This window comes from Rhamphochromis sp. 'chilingali' (genome assembly GCF_963969265.1).
Source record: "Rhamphochromis sp. 'chilingali' genome assembly, chromosome: 18".
In the NCBI taxonomy this organism is placed as follows: Eukaryota; Metazoa; Chordata; class Actinopteri; order Cichliformes; family Cichlidae; genus Rhamphochromis; species Rhamphochromis sp. 'chilingali'.
In genome coordinates this window covers 21,503,282-21,522,185 of record NC_137945.1, presented here as the reverse complement: position 1 = coordinate 21,522,185, position 18,904 = coordinate 21,503,282, and the positions used below count along the sequence as shown (strand labels likewise).

The 18,904-nt window shown below is 42.2% G+C and overlaps 2 protein-coding genes across 2 annotated transcripts in view; both read left to right on the top strand.

Annotated features, from left to right (window-relative positions):
* Positions 1 to 18,904, top strand: part of ctnnd2a (catenin (cadherin-associated protein), delta 2a) — a 273,917-nt gene that overhangs the window by 234,048 nt on the left and 20,965 nt on the right. The window contains exon 20 of the mRNA XM_080865626.1: positions 12,177 to 12,423. Coding sequence (XP_080721752.1) covers positions 12,177 to 12,423 — 247 coding nt within the window. The remainder of the gene's footprint in view (positions 1 to 12,176; positions 12,424 to 18,904) is intronic.
* On the top strand, positions 15,830 to 17,448 carry LOC308386233 (uncharacterized protein). Its single transcript, XM_080865627.1, has 2 exons — positions 15,830 to 16,552; positions 16,642 to 17,448. The coding sequence occupies exons 1-2, from the start codon at positions 16,367 to 16,369 to the stop codon at positions 17,188 to 17,190; spliced, it is 735 nt and encodes a 244-aa protein (XP_080721753.1). The 5' UTR covers positions 15,830 to 16,366; the 3' UTR covers positions 17,191 to 17,448.

The following is an 18,904-nucleotide window of genomic DNA, read 5'->3' as shown; positions in this document are numbered from 1 at the left end:
TTAGAACAATGGGGAATGCCACCGGCAAAGCTCAATACGCCCCCTACTGTGACGGTCTGGCTGGCACACAACGGGGGATTACAGATAATTGAAGCCTTAGCATAGAGACATCTGAATGGGTTTGAATGATTTTTGTTTTATTTTGTTGCTGTTGTTTATTCAATACACCTACAAATGTATCATTAGGGAATTGGATAGCAGTGACCTTACAGCTACATTAATTTGTATCCCTGTGAAAAACAATCCAAGGCCTTTGCATGTCGCTCTTTTTTCAGCCTTTTTTGTTGCTCTCCACCTATAGCAGTAATTCCAGACACTAGCTATCCATTTCCATCGGCTTATCCAGCGTCGCTGGGGGATGGAGCCTGCCCCAGCTGTCATAGGGCAAGAGGCAGGTTACACCCGGGACAAGTCATCAGTCTATTTATTGCAGGGCTAACAGAGAGGGATGGACAACCTCTGACGCTCACATTCACACCTTCACTCCAATTTAGGATCAACAGTTACCCTAACACGCATGTTTTGGACTGTGTGAAGAGGCTGGGGTACCACTACAGGCAGGGAGAACATGCAAACAGAAAGGCCACATCCAGCCAGTGAATTTGAACCCAGGACCCACTTGCTCTCAGACAACAGTTCAACACTGTAACCCAATTAAAAATACAAAGTATAAAATAGAGTGCAAATAAATTAAACCTTAATTTTTTGTTGAATACTTTAACAAAATGTTTTAATGGGTGTCAGGTCTAAGCTTCAAGCATGCTGGAGTACACACCCTGGACCAGTCGCCAGCCTGTCATTGGCAATTTAAAATCACCAATTGACCTACCACCCCTAACTGCATGTCTTTGGACTGTGGAAGCCAGAGTATCCGGAGAGAACCCACAGAGACACGGATGCAAAATTACACACAGAAAGGCCCTGAGTGGATGATGAATTCAAACCCAGGACCTCCTTGCTGTGAGGGAACAGTGATAACAGTGCTGCCCAAACCAAAACTCCAGGAATCAAAATAAACCATCGCCACATAACCCAGAATACAAAGATACAAAAGTTAAACTAAACTCGAAGGCATATTAAGAAAAGAAGAGACCCAGAGGCTCTAAATCAAAGACTCAAAACATCAAAACTCCGATTACAACCAAAACAGAGCCAGAATTTAGAGTCCAAACACACCCAGGATCAGAGACCACGACAATGACAATAGAAATCTTACGCATCTGACAGATGCATGAGAACAAAAAAATACAAAATAAAGTCAAACAAGAGGACTTAAGAAGACGCTGCTGCAGTTTATAGACTGAAAATATTGGAAATACGGGAAATATTGTGCCACAAACTACATAAAGCTGCAGGGAGGGATGCTGATTCTCAGTGGGACTGTCAGACACAGCAGACACCTTCTCAGGGATTTTTTAAATGAATTACTACATTTATTACATTTAGAGTGATAGTTATAGCTTGCCTTCAAGACTTTGAAAAGGACAAAATTATTGACCGCCTTACATATCACCGCCTTTACCCAGGGGATGCCATACCCTGCATCTATGGACTTCCTAAGATCCACAAGGAAGCTGTCCCACTCAGACCCATAGTCAGTAGCATAAACTCAGCCACTTACAACATTGCTAAACACCTTGCTACCATCCTCGCGCCTCTCGTGGGGAACACCCCACACCACATCAAGAACTCCACCGACTTCACCGACAAGGTCCAGAAACTTACCCTGGATCCAGATGAAACCATGGTGTCCTTTGATGTAGTCTCTCTCTTCACTTGCATACCCACCACGGAGGCCGTGGAGACTGTCAGAAAACGACTACAAGAAGACAGCTCCTTGGAGGACAGGACCAACTTCACACCCGATCAGATCTGCACACTGTTAGACCTCTGCCTCACCACTACATATTTCAAGTACAACGAAGGCTTTTACAGACAAAAACATGGCTGTGCCATGGGCTCCCCCGTGTCACCTATTGTAGCCAACCTTTACATGGAGGAAGTGGAAAGGAAGGCTCTTGGCTCTTTCAAAGGGAGAGTACCCAGCCACTGGTACAGATATGTAGACGACACCTGGGTCAAAATCAAGACACAAGAAGTGGAATCCTTCACTGCGCACATTAACGCTGTGGATAAAAACATCAAGTTCACCAGGGAAGACACAAAGGACAACTGTTTGCCTTTCCTGGACTGCGCCGTGCACATTGAAGAGAACGGCAACCTCAACATCGAAGTTTACCGGAAGCCCACACACACGGACCAGTACCTCCTCTTTGACTCCCATCACCCTCTGGAACACAAACTTGGAGTAATTAGGACCCTACACCACCGGGCAGAACGTGTTCCCTCTAAGCCTGAAGGAAAAAAGAAGGAACACACACATGTAAAGGAAGCACTCAAAACGTGCGGCTATCCTAAATGGGCGTTCATAAAGTCAGCAAAGAGGCACAGAAAAGAAGACCAGACACCAGCGAGGGAGGATAAGGACAGACGCAACAACATTGTCATCCCCTATGTAGCCGGTGTATCAGAGAAACTCAGGAGAGTTTTCTCCAAGCACGACATCCCGGTGTATTTCAGACCCAGCAACACGCTCAGACAGAAACTGGTTCACCCGAAAGACAAAACGCCAAAACACAAACTTAACAATGTGGTGTATGCTGTACAGTGCAGCGAGGAATGCCCAGACCTCTACATTGGAGAGACCAAACAGCCACTTCACAAGCGCATGGCACAACATAGAAGAGCCACCTCCCACACCCATTTTCACACCTTGGCTCATGTGATTAGGTAGAGGATCATCAGGGGGTCCTTTGTCCCTCTGTGGGGGGTTACTCCCACTAGGTTTATATCTGGGACTCCCCACCATTTGACCTTAGAACTGAAGAAGCTTCTCGGATGAGAGGTGAAACGTCTTCAAGCAACTTCAAGAAGTCCAGACGCTTTTCTTTGCAAGCTCCTTTGACTACGATGACCTGGATGACTGAGAACCTTTACAGACATTTAGAGTGATGGTATGCTGACTCAGGTCAGCTATCTTAAATCACAGAAGTCATTTCATAATCGTTAGCCGTTAAAATACGAATGTCTTCTTCTTAACAAGTAAAGTAGAAAGATAGTCAGTGTCAGTGGCACCCACTGACAAAAAAGTTTCCTAAAAGCAGAGAAGATTGAGAGCGAGCAAGTGAAACAGGAGAGGGAATAGTGAGGGTTGAGCCTTTGCTCTTGGCAAGGTGTAAGTTGATACATGTTGACAGAGAAGAGGCAGAGGCCAGGCACTCCTGAGACAAGCCCCATTTGGCCAGTGTTCAAAAACTTTATTCACTAGTGACTCTAACCTCTGATTCAGACACCTTTTTTACTTTACACCACATACTTCAGTAAAACAACAGTTTAACCTGAAGCGACAAAGTGATTTCAAAGCGCAGTTTGTTCTGTCTTTGTAAGATCAAAGTTCCAGCCAATTATAATATCATTTTGCATGGCTAATCTAGAGAAAATCACCTCTTTCTAAAAGCAAAAGCCAAATCTTCGGCTTATAGAACTCGTGTGTCATAACCTGTTAGTGCCGGTAAGTTTGGCAGCATCACCATGGGGGAGTGGTAGTTTGCGTGAGAGCTCAGCAGTGCCAGCGGAGAGAGAATCATCTTTCGCATACAATAACCTCAGTGTCAAGTCCTCTGGAAAGCTCTGTGATTGGATAAGAGCAAGACAAGTGAGAGGGAAGGAGCAAGAATCGAGAAGGTTTGAAGAAAAACGCAAAGAGGGGCCAAGTCAGGCTAAAGAGACCGAGCAGAGAGCGGGGGAAAATGAAACAAGAGGGAAAAAAATAGAGAGCAGTGATAGCTAAGACCTAACTGCATATGTATGCTTATATTCCAATCCCCCTGTAATGTGATTTAGTAGCATATTGATGTCGCAGAGAATCATTCTTCTCATCTGTCAACGTTTTTGTCTCTCCTGATTTCACCTCCTTCATAGTTTTTGATTTGCATAATGTACTGTACGCCTGTGTAGCAATAAATGAGGCCCATTCACTGCTACACTGTCTGTCAGTGCAATTCCTCCCCATTTACTTACAGATGGTAATTTGACACACATGAATTGGAAACAGCTCTTGAATGCCAAAAAGACACTGTATTTTCTCCAAATACACCAACCATTTAAACACACAGGCAATGCTTGTAACCACATTCAAAGGTTAGCATTTCATGTAAATGCAATGAATGCAAACATGTGTTTAAGAAATTTTATAAATGAATGCCGTTGCACAAAGTGAGCGGCCTCAACTGCAACCTGTAATCAAGTTTCGGCGTGAGGGTTTCAATTCGATTTGATTCCAAACACAAATCCCATCTGCAGTGTGAGATTTTTAAAAAATATGGGACTTCTGTGAAACTGTTTTACTTATTAAACAAATTATTCTCTTAGTTTTTCGTAAAAGCATTGAGACTTTTAAGAATTCTTTATAGTGATGGACATGATGTGCACATATGGCACAAAAAACTCGCTCCAAGCAGAGAGTACAAAAAGGCATGAAAATCTATCCAGTCAGCGCGTGAATACCAGATTTGTTGGCTTCCTTTCTGCATCTGGTCTAGAGTAATTGAGTAATAGAGTAACATCAAACTAAGCTCTCCACTTGAAAGTGGCTCCAAAGCGCCTCTCTCACATGAATCAGCGGGTGCTTGTTGAGGTGCACACCTCAGCTTATCAGGATGTTCTCTTGTTGTCTTGTTTAACCCTTTTCAAACACCCTGGCTGTAATCAGCCTGATTCAGTGGTAACATTATGCAGACACAGGCCAGTTTCGCACTGATATTCCTCGTGGCTGAATGTAAAGAGAGCATGTCTGGAATCACGTCAAATAAAAACACCCTCAGAATAGGGATAAGGCGATCATCTTTCTGACTTCTTACTGTTTACAGAAGACAAATTGTACTTTACTCTGATTACAGTAATAAAATCAGTGCTATTAATTTATAATAAAAATGAGAGCAGCTTGCCATCATAAAAGATAACACTGGATGGAAATTGTAAAAGTGGAGTAACAGTCTACTTCCTCCACTTCTCTTCCTGTTTCTTAGTCCTCTCTTCTCTAACCACACGTCTTGATGGCTTAAGCCATCATCCATTCGTTTTCACTATACATCGCCACCTTCCTCTCTTTAATATGAATATTACACGCCCTTTTCTCCATCTCACACTTTTCCTTTCCCTCTCTTCTTCTCCAATTTTCACCTCTCGTTCATTTATCCCACTCCCACACCTTCTCCTCCTCCTCCCTCGTCTTCTCTCAGTGTAGTTTCAGACATGAGCTCATAACGCCTCACCTTCCCTCTATCGCAGTCTCCTGCTCTTTGTGTCTCGCGTTGATGACATCAGTGCTGGGGAGTGTTACTGTGGAAACCAATGTAGTGCGCCACAGGGATGTCACTAATTGCACGATTGCAAGTGTGTGTGTAGGCGTCAGTGTGTATTCGCTCGAGGTCAGCTTCAGGAGAAAAAAAAAAAGGGGAAAGGTGTTGACAACTGACAACTCACCCGTTTTAAGCCTTAAATCTAAACATTTTGTTCCGGGACACCGACGTCGTTGTAGGCTGGCTGATTGCACCGAGCAGGGAGGGGAAATTACATTACATGCTTCCTTCCACTTTGCGCATTCCCAGCCAAAGAAAATATTTTTAGATCACCACAGAATGTCCATTTTGTGTTTTCCTCTCCCACGCCAATTTTTACATATTTTTCCATCCCTGCTGTCAACAGACTGCACAATGGTAAGCACAAACAACTTTGCAAAGAAAGCAGGCTGAAAGACAGTGCGGACATGTACACTGACTCACACAAAGTTGACACACACTGTCCCTGTTGCAGCAGCACTTTATGAAATTTCTCCGTCGCCTTCGGGATGAATCTCTCGTGTTCGAGGGTCTGGCATGTCTTTTATCAGCACACTGGCATTCTTTGTCCTCTGCCAGACTGGGAGCATGTCAAGAAGAGAAATAGAAATGGAAAGCAACAAATAGAAGAGAGGGAAAGAAAACACTGTTTGATGATTAGCAGATTTTCAGGGCCTTAAACTTATTACTCCAGGATCTGGTTCATGATCTTTGGAGGTGCACAAACACCCTTCAGTTCTGTATTTTTTAAGACATATTCAAAGCTCTCATGCTTTTCTTCGTGAAAATGTCTCTGAAGAGACCTCCCAGTGTTCATCACTAAGATTATAGCAGAGCTTTAGCTACCAAATAAAGTAAAGAAATTCTTTGATCTCAGTAAGTGTTAGTGTGTTTATGTCGGAGAGTGTGCGTCTTATATGTCTCTCCAAGCAAGCATTTTTCTATATGTGTGCAGAATGCCTGTTATAAAGCCACAGGTTCCTCACACATCCCTGCCTCTCCTCCCTTTATCCTCGTCTAACGCTTTCCGTGTCTTATGCTCTTCTTCTTCTACAATTTAAACTGTAAACGCGTCAACTGCAGACATCAAAGACAGACACAAAAGGGTGAGATATAACTGGTGTGAAAAACCAAGCGCAGGAAGCCAGAATAGTTTATTACTGGGAACCAACAGCATGCCACTTTCCAATTTACCTCCATTTCTGACCTTTTAAACCTGCTGTGTTTCATGTCTGTACTCTCCTCTGAAGCTTATTTATTTATTTGGAAGTTAAAAGGAATACACTTCCTATTGCTGTGGGGAAATCAGCCAGTTCTTTCAGGTTATTTATATTTATTTCTGCCTAATGAAGGTTTTGATCGTTTGGCTGCAGGGTGCGTGCGACTGCGGTTTCCGCTCCTGTGTGGACATAAACTTCAGTTCATGTGCTTTCCAAACAAGCCATTAACCAGAGTGTGTGTGTGTTTCCGTTGGTGATTTAAGTAAGAAAATCAGTATATTTTGTGCCAATAATCATCTTGCATCTCAGAATGACAGCATTAATGTTTACAGATGTCTTCGGGGTTTAAATATTGATGTAATCTTGGTGTATGGCTGCATATTGAATGTGAAATCTGACTGTCTGACATCAAAGGATGTTGCCCGCATCACTTCTATGCTTTCAATAAAGAAATATCCCCTGCAAATAGAAAGCAACACCCTGTTGCTTTGAATCTGGCACCCCCTGTCAATGAGGTGATGTACTGCTGATGAAATCACCCTTGAGACACTGATTCAAATCACACAGATGCACCTAAGAATTACATCTGTCACAGATATAGTGGCTTCCTTTATATTTTTTTTTCTATTTAGACTGCAGTTACCTGTTTTTATTAGACTGCCTGTTTGTATAATAATTCGAGGCACCATAGCAACTCTTTAGTTGCACATATAACTGTATTCCCAACGTGTATTCATTTTCCATCATCAAATTCACGTGTTTATGAAAACATCATCGTCACAAGTCATGTTTGATTTGTTTATTCGAGCGGTAAACTTTCATAGAGTCGTTAGCTTTTATTCAGCCTACAACAACTTCAGAAAACACAGAAGAGGTTAAAAAAAACAATGTTGCCAGAAGCTTCTGATACCAGGAAGCATTCACCAGCCCACCTTTGGGACCCCGACCCAGTCACTGATAACCGTGTATTAACCATCCTTTATTCTCAGACAGCCGGACGCCACAACCAATCAGGCAGTTTCATCTTTCCCCACATCTCCCTGAGACAATTACCTCCAATTTTACTTCAATAACACTCCCCCTTCTCTGTCAGTAAACAATCAAATCGCTCCATTGTTGAGGGTAATTGGATCTCTTTAAATCAAATCAGCCATTATGGCCCTGATGAAGCATGCCCTGCTCAGCGGGAGTTAGCGACACATGAGGGAATGCAGCACAGGAATACATTACCAGCTCTGCCTCCCAGGTGAAGATAGCTATATTGGAGGAGTTGTGTAATACAGGTTTATTAGACTGTGCCGTGATCAGCACAGGGCTTGTTTCCCTCCTTGAGGACATGTTCGGGGTCTAGCTCACATTTCAGCGACAAAGAAAGTAGATATAAGAGTAGAGGGGAGATTGCACACTAGCATGTAGAGGTGCCACATTAGGGTTTTAAAATAGAATGAGTCACAACCCACTCGTAAAAAAAAAAATCCATCTTAATCCTCTCCTCAGCTCGATTATTTCTTCCGTGTGCGTGCACTTATGATCACTGTGAGATTACATGAAATATTGCTATATAAAGTTTCTGGCTTTGACATTCAGTTTGGCTTCTGGTTGTTTGTACTACAATATGGTGAGTTATTAAACCCATTTGTATCTGTACTCTTTCTAACCATTTCTAATTATCCCTCGTTTAAATACGTTAGACTTACGAGAGATGGATTGTATACTTAGTAGTAAGTAAACTCCAGCTTCGCTTTAACAAGCGGTATCTCCAGCAGGGTAATGAGCACATCAAAAGATTAAGCTATAAAATGTGTTGAATTTTGTACTGACATTAGGAAAGTGCAGCAACTCCCTCTCATTTATATTAATCTATAATTCATCAATAAGCTTCTTGCAGGCTCTCGGTATCATATGTCTCTGTAGGAAAAAGGCCAGATTGTATTTGGCTAAAGTGGCGTCTGAGCGTAGCTTTGGTTTAATTTAGGCTCTGCGATTCATTTCCTCATGCAATATTAATATTTGTTTTATGATAAATGCTGTGAGCTGATAAAAGCACAATAAAGCTCCCCAGAGACAAAACATTATCTTGTAAAAATTGGATTCAAAATATAATATGAATAATGTCTTATATATTTCACACCAAAACAGGTAACTTGGAAAAATCCTACAAAAACAGAATAAAGAAGTCAAAAACCGAAGCAAACAAACGGAAAGCCAGATAATGAGCGTCGTCTCGTTTGAGATGAGATGCGTATTGGTGTGTATGCTTATCTGTACGCGTACGTGTCGTCTTGGTTTGTTGGGTGTGTTTGTGTGTATGGAGGATTTCTGTCTCAGCTCTTACTGATTATCGGGATGCAGCCTCTTCCTCTAACAAGACTGTTATTAGAAGGGTTGGGAATAACGAGGACCCATCCGTTTGATTCTTCAGCATTGCATCCGTCTCAGCGCAATGAATATGTAAGCAAAAACATTTGCTTTCTTTCATGAGTTTCTATGTCCTTGAGACATTACTTCTGATTGTCTCCATCTTCTACCCTTCCTCTTACAACCTCTTTCCCTCTCTCATTCCTTATAATCTGCTCACTCACACGTGGTCATGAATGCAGTTTTGGTGAGACTAAGAAGAACACACCTGTGTATGCAAACATGCACACAAGCAGGTGCACGCTCAGAATATGCAAGCATATTTAGGCACATGCTGATGGCATCTTATCAGCACTTCTGTCTATAGGCAGAAGATATTTAGATTAATAGACTCAGATATGCTCTCATTTTGTCATTACTGTTATTACCTGCAGTCAGTCACTTGATAAATTAGTCACTAACTTTATCATACAGTCAGTCACTCAAGGAGTAAATTATCTGTCTGTCAGACAGTGAGTAAATAAGTCATGCAGTCAGGCGGTAAATAATTGAGTCACTCACTCAGAATTTAGTCAGATCATTAAATAAAGCAATTCGCCAGCAAATTAATCAATCATCAGCAAGCAAATCAGTCAAGAATTAGTCTGAGTGATTCAAGTCAGTCAAATAATGAGTCTTCATCTTGGAATGTAGCTTAACTGTGTCTCCACAGCCAAAAGACAGTGACCACTTAACCTCGGTTCAGCCTGCCGGCCTGTGATAACACTTGGCCAATTAACTCTCAACTCTATGCGTACAGATGGATCTGTGTGTGTGTGTGTGTGTTTGTGTGTGCGTGTGTGTGTGTGTGTGTGTGTGTGTAAGAGAAAGAGAGTGAGAATATTAAATAAACAGGTGCTTATATAATGCCTTTCTACTCACTTTTATCCACACTAAAGTACTTTTAGCTGACACACACTCACAATTCAGTCGATGCGTCTCAGGGTTCAGTGCCTTGCTCAAGGATACTTTGATACATGGACAGAAGAAGCCGGGGTTCAATCCACCAACGTCCTGACTGCAGAGAACCAACTCTACCACCTGAGCCCCACCCACCCAGCTCTGTGTGTATTTTAAGCATCGTCATTCGCTGCCTTTGTGAAATCAGAAGTGTGTGACGGAAATGCTTGTTGTGTAAAATCATCATTACTCTTTTTGCACGTGACTGCTCCCTTACAATATCCTGTGCTACGTTATTCTAGGATCTCTCTTTTGTCCGTGTTGCTTTGGTGTTTCAATCCTTCCCAGATCTCGACGCCTTGTTAGACATAATATGAGTGAGGGATTTACCGTGAGGCTGTAGGGCCTGCGTGGATATCACTGTGATGCATTGGTCTGGGGAAATCATTCAGTGTAATGTGGAAGAATGTTTGATAAATAGCAAATAAAGAAAAGACGGGAGATGAGAAAAAGATGTTAGGTTCAGACTTTGCTCTAACTTAATTCCACAACTGAAGAAACCAATCTCTTTGCTGTTATAATTTTTCATCTTTTTTACAGTGAAATTTAATAAATTCAAAACAGAACCACAGATCTGCAAAACACTGGACCTCTGATACAAAGTACTGAGTATTTAGTAGCTTTATACTGTAGCTTTACTTAAAATGAGTTGTTTAGAAGCTTTTTTTCCCAAAACAAAAACCACTTGGTCAAATCCAAAAGCACTTTATTGCAAATTGAGTATTTTGGCCTGAGTTTCCTCTGCTGCCAGAGAGGATGTAATGGCGCACTTGAAGATGATTCAACAGTTGAGTTACGCACTAACAGTAGCACTTACTGTTTTCATCTGATCCAGCACCAGTGGGAGACATGCACTTTTATGAATTTTAAAGGGATGCATGAGTCACGTCGGGGAGCCGTTCATTATCGAACCTTGTATACAAAGAAAGTGGTGCGCATTGTCGCTTCCAGCAAAACACGTCATATAGGAGGTACGCACTGAGTCATCCGTGTGAAGATGGTCACTTGATTGAAGTGCACCTCTTTGTGAGTGCTGTGGAGCCAAAGGCTAATCCTCGTCTTTCTGATGGTTGACTTTGTTAAAAATTAACCACATTTCATCTTGTTCATTATTCAGTATTCACCCCTGTGTCCACTTTGATTGTTCTTTACATGAAACATGACCTGTGGGGTATGTCTCAGGGGTTCAGCCTGACTCAGGCGTTACTGATGGGTTTTGTGATGGTCAGTGCGTTTCCTACTTTTTGACTACTGCTCATGTTTGATTCATGCCCACCACCACCTTAGTCAGCACAATCACTCCTCATCTGTTCAATCCCTCAGCTTCTCGTCCTCATCACTTATTTGCTCTGATAACTTTGGATCTCTGATATTGGCTGTGATATTGTCCACAGTCATGTTAATATTTCGCTCCGCGGTGACTTTCTGAATGGAAGATTCAGGAATTATTATCGACATTCGAATGCACGTCATCGAACATTTCTCATTTAAACGATTTCATTCATTCACCTCTCGAGTGTCTCCGTTGTATAAAAGATCCAAGGTTTGATTCCAGTAGGAGACACAAATCTCTTTGGGGTTGTGTTAAGTAAGGCATCCAGTGTAAAGACTCTGCCAAATCAAACATGGGCAGATACGTGCTGTGCAACCCCTTGTGAATAAGGAAGCAGCTGAAAGTAGCTATATCACTTCTCAAGTCTCTTTGAGCTAACTTGCACAAGAACGTTACTGACTTCCTCTGTGGGTGAGCTTAAATTACAAGTATTGTTGGCAGCCTAGATTTTAAATACTTTCATCCCCATCTGTTTCACTTTCTCATAATTCATGTGCTTCCTATCTGACATCTCCTGTACTTCTTAATTACACCCTCTTTCTGTAGCTTCGATCTCACCAGTTCTTTGAATGTCAGTTTTTTAATATGCCAGCCTTTTCCCCAAAATACCAAAAGTCGCCCCTTTTATTGGAATTTCAGCAGTCCTGAAATTAGTGTATGCATCAGAGGATTTGCAATGTGCCCTCTCAAGCTGATGTTTTATGGAGTTTTTTTTTTTTTATCTATTAAGTAGTTGCATGTGATATTAACTTAAAAAAAATGTTGTCCACAAAATCCAGTGACTGTCACTCAGACTTGCTTCGAACAAAACTGTGTGAAGATTAAAAGTTAATAAGGATTCCTGTTCCTTTCTTTCATTTTCTCCAGGTAAATATGCAATGAGAGATTTGATCCATCGGTTACCAGGCAGCAGCAGCAGCAACAATAATGCAACCAGCAGTGGGACCTCTGGAACCACAGGCCCTCCCAGCAAGGCCATGTCAGATGACACAGTGACTGCCATCTGTTGCGCACTGCATGAAGTCATCACCAAAAACATGGAAAACGCAAAAGCTCTACGTGATGCCGGTGGCATCGAAAAACTCATTGGCATTGCCCGCAGCAAAGGAGACAAGTGAGTAACTACTAAATTTTAAAAATGAAAATTTACTTCTACCAAAAACCGCTTAGCAGTAAACACCGGTTTATTTTACACTATAAGATCTGCATCATGAAATGCTAAAATACCACATCTTCTACAGCACTTTAGATACACTATTATCTAAAGGACAATATGGGACTTATTGTATAAAATGTCTTTATAAAAACGTCCTTAATCTAAAACCTGAGCACCTGTTTAAATTTCTCTTAGCTGTTTGGGATTAGTTGAACCTGATAAATAGCAAAGATTTCTGAACAGAATACATATAACAATAATAAATAAATAAACTAAAATGATAAATACTTGAATGGAAATGATGTCCTGACATCGGGGGGATAGTTTTAGTTTACAGCATTCTTTAATGTACTGAAGTCCCGTGTAAGAGGCCTGGACATGACATGAAAAAGGCATCCATTTCCCTGAGACGCAAGCACCCTGGGGGAACAACTTCTCTATGAAAAAAAAAACAATGCTGTATTTTTTATTCAACAAATTCAAAAGTTCAGGAGTATAAAATCCTCAGGATGAACTAAGGCCAAAACAACAAACAAACAGAACTAAGCATCAACACAAACTCAGATGACCTGCCTGAAAGTAACAAATGAAAAACAATGGGCTTACCTCTCTAGTTTAGCAAAGCAGGAAAAAACAAATGGCAGCTCACCCCTTCTTACTCCTCTTCTTCTAGACACAGATGTAGCCACTTGAATGACAAAGGAAACAAATGATTCTCTGCAGATGGTGGCCATCTTGGCTCCACACCAGTGTTGGTAAAGTTACTTGAAAAAAGTAATCAGTAACGTAATCAGTAAGTTTTAATCTTTTAACTTTATGCATCAAAGGAGCTTGCAAAGAAAAGCGTCTGGACTTCTTGAAGTTGCTTGAAGACGTTTCACCTCTCATCCGAGAAGCTTCTTCAGTTCTAAGGTCAAATGGTGAAGAGTCCCAGATATAACCTAGTGGGAGTTTCCCCCCACAGAGGGACAAAAGGACCCCCTGATGATCCTCTACCTAATCACATGAGCCAAGGTGTGAAAATGGGTGTGGGTCCCAATCAGCCAGGGTTTCGGGTGAGCTCATTGTGAAACCTGGCCCCACCTTATCATGCAAATTCCTGAGGTCAGATGGCCCAGGATGTGAGTGGGCGTTAAGGCGTCTGGGGAGGGATCTCAAAACTGGATTATAGATGGCAGACAGTTGGTGTCGTAAACCACCGCCTCTGTTCAAAGATGGTCGCTCACAGTGAAGACACAAAGGATAACTGCTTGCCTTTCCTGGACTGCGCTGTGCACATTGAAGAGAATGGCAACCTCAACATCGAAGTTTACCGGAAGCCCACACACACGGACCAGTACCTCCTCTTTGACTCCCATCACTCTCTGGAACACAAACTTGGAGTAATTAGGACCCTACACCACCGGGTAGAACATGTTCCCTCTAAGCCTGAAGGGAAAAAGAAGGAACACACACATGTAAAGGAAGCACTCAAAACATGCGGTTATCCTAATTGGGCGTTCATAAAGTCAGCAAAGAGGCACAGAAAAGAAGACCAGACACCAGTGAGGGAGGATAAGAAAGACAGACGCAACAACATTGTTATCCCCTATGTAGCCGGTGTATCAGAGAAACTCAGGAGAGTTTTCTCCAAGCACGACATCCCAGTGTATTTCAGACCCAGCAACACACTCAGACAAAAACTTGTTCATCCCAAAGACAAAACGCCAAAACACAGACTTAACAATGTGGTGTATGCTGTGTAGTGCAGCGAGGAATGCCCAGACCTCTACATTGGAGAGACCAAGCAGCCACTTCACAAGCGTATGGCACAACATAGAAGAGCCACCTCCACAGGACAAGACTCAGCAGTCCATCTGCATCTTAAGGATAAAGGACACTCTTTCCAGGATGCCAATGTTCACATTTTGGACAGAGTGTACAGATGGTTTGAAAGAGGAGTGAAAGAAGCCATTTATGTCCACTGTGAGCGACCATCTTTGAACAGAGGCGGTGGTTTACGACACCAACTGTCTGCCATCTATAATCCAGTTTTGAGAACCCTTCCCAGACGCCTTAACACCCACTCACATCCTGGGCCATCTGACCTCAGGAAATCGCATGATAAGGTGGGGCCAGGTTTCACAATGAGCTCACCCGAAACCCTGGCTGATTGGGACCCACACCCATTTTCACACCTTGGCTCATGTGATTAGGTAGAGGATCATCAGGGGGTCCTTTGTCCCTCTTTGGGGGGATACTCCCACTGGGTTTATATCTGGGACTCTCTGCATTTTGACCTTAGAACTGAAGAAGCTTCTCGGATGAGAGGTGAAACGTCTTCAAGCAACTTAAACAAGTCCAGTCGCTTTTCTTTGCCAGCTCCTCTGACTGCAATGACCTGGATGACTGAGAACCTTCACAGACTTTATGCATCAAGCAAAAAATTTAATTATATGCAACATTCTCTGACTGGAAGAAATTTGTTTAACATTTAAACCTATTTTCTGCACATTCCAGCACATAAAAGAAAATATTTTTTTGTGTTTACACTCACTCGTTCAAATAGATGCAAGTAAAACACAGCAGAAAATAAATAAAGTCAAAGACTAGCGGTCCTGTTGCTCTATTTTTACCTGTAAAGCAGGAGTGGGGTAGGCGGAGGTGTGCCCTGGTGCAGGTGTGCCGCACAAGGGCACACCGCGAGTTTCTCTGTGAATTTCCCATTACGTCGTAGCGCACTCGGTGCTTGCTTGGAAGTTTAGGGGAGGGGGCGGTTTCGCTGTAAAAAGAAGTTTTCTTCCCACGCACAACGGACACTAATGTTTTTGTCACTTTTTATGGAATCAAACTCAAAATAAGGTCAGTACTTCCACGCTTTAAACGCTGCACGCTCATACTCTCTCCTGCACTCGATATATTATCCATTGTTGATCTGCACACAGCTGTTGTCACGAACGTCATACTCGCTTACGTCACTGTCATGAGACATTCTAGCAAAAAAATCTCGATTTCAGTAACACAGCATGCTTACGGGAAAGTAACGGTAATCTAATTACAGTTTTTGCAATAGTAATCCCTTACTTTACTCATTACTTGAAAAAAGTAATCAGTTACATGTTTACAAGTAACGCGTTACTGCCCATCTTTGCTCCCCATATAGGACGTGGCCTCGAGGCTGTAGCGATGCCACACCAGTCACAGCCATGCCCCTGTACAGGCTAACTAACATTTTCTTTCCACTAGGAGGACCAGGCTTCTACCTTTCTACCTTTAAAACCCGCCACCAGCCAAATGGCTGGTAGGCTTTTAGCTAAGCTTTAGCTTCAGCCAAGTGGAAGCTAAATTGGCTAGTCATTCATATGTATATTAGGTTGTTACCTGGGAATTCTGGAGGGAGGGGAGTGGGGGTGTGTGATTGAGGGCGTGGGGGAGCTGCTAAAAGCTGTGCACAGTCACCAACTTGGAGTGTTTCAGTTTGCCGTCTTAGGGAGGACATTTTTACAAATAATAATAAAAAGTGAGTGAGTACATTCCAACATTTTCAGCAATCACTCACAATCCTGGCACTGCCATGGTATCTGTAGTCTGCATTTACCTTGGCTTGGCTTCCTGATCAATTGTCCACTACCAAAAGGAAGCCAAGCCCTGTGATCACACCCTGTTTTGTTGTAAAGGATGACAGGGCTTGATCAGTCGTCCATTGTGGCATCGTCCATTGTGGCATCAATGTGATCACACCCTTTTCCCATCAAAGACTCGGTGCAGTTTCCTGCAGTATATTGCAAGTAAACCGGACAAGTTTGGGATCAAGTTTTGGGTGGCCTGTGACCTAAAATCCAAGTACATTTGCAATGTCTTCCCATATCTTGGCAAGGACCCCAATCGTCCCACTGGGGAGAGACTTTCTGAAAATGTAGTAATGAGGCGGATGGAACCATTCCTAGACAAGGGCAGAAATGTTACCACGGACAATTTCTTCACATCGCTTTCACTTGCGCAAAAACTTCTTGGACGGAAAACCACCATCCTCAGCACAGTCAACAAGATTCGCAGGGAAATTCCTCAATCCACTAGACAGACAGATCGCAGTGAATTCACCACTCAGGTATGTTGCAGGTCTTTTGTGGTTCTATGTTTATGTGTTTCATTGTGTGTAAAAGGGCTATGGAAATAACAATTTATCTTATTTCTTAGGTGTTTTCAACCTCTGCTGCCACGTTGACGGCGTATGCGGCCAAACGGAAGAAGACAGTCTATATTCTTAGCAGCATGCACAGCGTGGTTCAGACTGATAACACTACCAAAAGGAAGCCAAACACGGTCACCCTTTACAACAAAACAAAGTGTGGCGTGGATGTGATGGACCAGATGGTTCGGGAGTACACTGTCCGCAAAGGAACACGGCGCTGGCCAGTTGCCGTGTTTTATAACATGATTGACATGGCAGCACTGAATGCACATGTGCTGTATCAAGCATGCACCGGGACGAAGGAAAGACGGGTGGACTTCCTGGTGGAGCTTGCAAGAGAGTTGGCTCACTCTCATGTAGCTGCGAAGAAGGCAAGAAAAGAACAGTTGCTTCGGACACAACCCTCCACACCGAGCCCTGGAAAAAGAGCCATGTGTCAGGTCAAACACAATTGCAAGAACAATCATGCCACTGTGCAATGTGTTCACTGCAACAGATACACGTGTGGTAAATGCAGACTACAGATACCATGGCAGTGCCAGGATTGTGAGTGATTGCTGAAAATGTTGGAATGTACTCACTCACTTTTTATTATTATTTGTAAAAATGTGTACAAATGGTTGGTTTTTTGTACTGTTTTTATCAATAAATCTCAGCAACAAAGGACATACACCCATGTGTGTTGATTTCTCCCTAAGATGGCAAACTGAAACACTCCAAGTTGGTGACTTTTGGAGATTTATTTCCCTGGATGATTGAGAATGCATCAAACTGAAACACTCCAAGTTGGTGACTGTGCACAGCTTTTAGCAGCTCCCCCACCCCCTCAATCACACACCCCCACTCCCCTCCCTCCAGAATTCCCAGGTAACAACCCAATTTACATATGAATGACTAGCCAATTTAGCTTCCACTTGGCTGAAGCTAAAGCCTAGCTAAAAGCCATTTGGCAACTCTCCGGGTTTTATAGGTAGAAAAGCCAAATGGCTGGGCTCTGGGCCTTCCTAGTGTTAACAATACAAACATCATAAAACGATACAGGAGTTTCACAAAATGAAACAAACTATAATAGCAGTAAACTTGCTGTAACATAAGTATATTAGACTGTATTGAGCAGAATGACATGTGAATTGCAGAAAAGCCCAAATGTAATGTCCCCATATCAAAACTAAGGATCTCAGGAGGTTAAAGACTCTTCTGCCTCTGCTTCTTCCACCACAGAAGTGAATCTTTCGAACCTTTGGCAGAAGATGATGCTGTGCTTTAGACATCTCGGGATTTAGACACTGGCAAAACACAGTTTTTCTTCAATCACAAGAAAGGAGAATAACCAAAAAGTGAAAACTAACTGAATTATGCAAGGTAGACTGTTCAAAGAAAACAGTATATGACAAATACTACCATTAATACTTCATCCTTTGGTAGATGCTTGATTTAAAATGCATTACAGTAGTTTTCTTGAAATGGTTTATCACATGGAAGAAAACAATACTGTAAATATTTTTTTCTATAACATGGTACATTGTTTGATTTGTTCTAATGTTAATATTAATATCTAAAATTTGAATACTGTCATCAAAACATGCAAAAGTAAAAGATTTAGATTGCTCTGCATTCATTTTTTTCCTCAGGTTAACACAACTAGATCTTAATAACAAGTAGCTTAAATCCAAGAAGGTCTCAGTATTTTATTGTTACCTGTCACAACATCATTCAGTCATGATTCAATTTAGGTTGTCATTAACAACCAGCGCCTTAATGTAGCTACACATCCATCATTCATACATAACTGCGTCCGCCTTCCCTATCACCCTTCATCTGCAAAAAAGACAGCTGGAGAACAACAAGCAAGATGCAGCCAATATATATTTCCATGGGAGACTGGGCAGGGTGTTCTGCGTAGCTGCTATGGCAACCAGTAGGTCAGGAGTTGCTATGACACCAGAACGTTATCAGACGGAGGTCAAAGGATGATTTATTGTTATGGTAAGGGACTTGGCCTGTTTAGGGAACTGTGCTCAAGGGCACCATTCCCAAGAGGGATGAGGTACTGAAAGAAACCTCCACAAATGCAAATTTCATGGTGAGTGTAGTTATCTGCTAATAGCCAACATATCTTTATTTTCCTGGGGAAGGTAAGCTGAGAATAAATGTTAATTATCAGCAGTACCAATCATACAATTACACACTGGATTGGGAAAATACCCCTTACACTACAACTGTAAGAAGCACTTAATGGCTGTTTATAAACAGAAACAACTCCCAACT